This window comes from Lipotes vexillifer, unplaced genomic scaffold, assembly GCF_000442215.2.
Source record: "Lipotes vexillifer unplaced genomic scaffold, Lipotes_vexillifer_v1.1 scaffold1139, whole genome shotgun sequence".
Lineage (NCBI taxonomy): Eukaryota > Metazoa > Chordata > Mammalia > Artiodactyla > Lipotidae > Lipotes > Lipotes vexillifer.
Window position 1 is genome coordinate 1,774,473 of NW_006798273.1, and position 1,781 is coordinate 1,776,253.

Here is a 1,781-nt window from a genome sequence, read left to right on the forward strand (position 1 = left end):
CCGACTTTGCAGTCAGTCCCCTGCTCCCAAACAGCCCTGCTCGAGCCACCCTTCCTTCTCTTCTGAATCCTTGCAGCAACCGTATGAAGGGCCGTTAGGTGTCAGGCAGCTTGGATGTGAACCTCAGCCCTGCACGCCTTCTCAGCTGCAGCCGTGGGCAGGTCACTTTCCTCTCCTGAACCTCAGTGTCCCCATCTGTCACATGAGAGGGATGGTGTTTTCTTCCCGGGGGGGTCACGAGTGTCAGTGAGTATGTGGAGCCCAGAGTCTGGAAGGCGGGAGGGCTCAGGAAGTGGAGGCTCGTCGTTCAGTGCATTTGTCCGATGGGATAACTATGTCATTGTGTCATTGTCCAAGGCCCCACAGCCAGCTGGTAGCTGAGCTGAGATTTGAGCCCCGCCTGTCTCAGCCAGAGTCAAATGCCTGCTCGTTCTGCAGCCTGGCCTCTTCCGTTGACCTTCCTGTTTGGGGAGGGTTTCTCCTGGTACAGCTCACATCTGCAGGCACCTGGGGTCAGTGCACAAACGCTGTTGCACATCTTCAGTGTACCAGGCACTAAGCAGTGTACCAGGCACCGAGCAGACAAGGCAGAATGAACATTCAGAGCAGTCATTTGATGGGGTGAACTGGGCAGCCCTGAGGATGGAGGATGGATGCTTTGTGCTGTAGGGGTGACCTCTCTAAGAGAGGAAACCATGAGCTGTGTCTGCCCAGAGGAACTGGGGCTGGACAGGCATCGAGGGGAAGGATGTGGATGCCTTGCCACTTCAGTGGGGCATATGGAAAGCTTGATGAGCTGATCGGTGTTCCTTGAATGGAGTTTGCCCAGTGGGTTTGGTCATCATTAAATTGTTGACTCTTGCTAACAATGGCCTGTAATCTCCTTGTTTCCAGTGTGGAATAATTTGTTGGCTATTTGGTGGTGCCATCAGGAATCTCGGAAGCCTAGCACGTGTAACTAAATGGCTTCAGCTACTCCAGGTATGGCACGTACCTCCACAGATATCATCTATGGAGAGCCTTAAAAATTCACTGTAGTTAGGGTGTGTGTGTGTGTGTGTGTGTGGTCGCAGAAAAAGAAAATAAAACAGAATTAGTGTCAGCCAGAACTTTGTTTGAAATGAGAATTTAAGACTACTTTTTAAAATTGCACTGAGTCTGTCATATTGTTATCACATTAGCTGTCACCAGACTGAATTTTTATAATTATCTCCAACTCACCACTCCCTTTCTCGCCAACATTCTTAATGATCTGAGAGACAGGCAATTAGAGCAGCTGTCTGACTAGCTGATTCCCTTCTAACACCTGGTAAACTCCAGGAGCAGAAATACACGGGGATGTTTGCAGTGACCGAGAGGGGCCACAGGAGCGACGTGAGAGGGATCCAGATGGAAGCCACCTTTGACCTCTCTGCACAGGTGAGGATTCTGCTCGGGGTTCTGGCAGTTCTGGGCAGCGGACCTGTACACAGTGGACTCTCCTTTCTCCCGAGTCCACCTTCCCCCCTGCTGTGTGTGCTCTCAGGCGAGAGGGTGCTCAGATTCAGAAGAAACACCTAAGTGTTTTAGTGGACATAGGCTCAGCCTTCCTGAGTCTAACACCAGCCAACACTTACACAGCACCTACTGTGGGACGGGCACTGCTCGAAGCCCGTTATGTGCACTGCTCGAAGCCCATTATGTACACTCCTTAACTTAATGCTTTGGAAAAACTCGGTGAGAACAGGACCTAATCCATTCTGTGGTCCTTCCTAACAGTAGCAGGTAAATGGGTGGAAGAG

The 1,781-nt window shown here is 51.1% G+C and overlaps 1 protein-coding gene across 1 annotated transcript in view; it reads left to right on the plus strand.

Moving 5' to 3' along the window:
- The window catches only part of ACOXL (acyl-CoA oxidase like), a 395,915-nt gene that overhangs the window by 60,215 nt on the left and 333,919 nt on the right, over positions 1-1,781 (plus strand). The window contains 2 exon segments of the mRNA XM_007470234.1: positions 895-981; positions 1,321-1,419. Of these exon segments, the coding sequence (XP_007470296.1) occupies positions 895-981; positions 1,321-1,419 (186 nt within the window).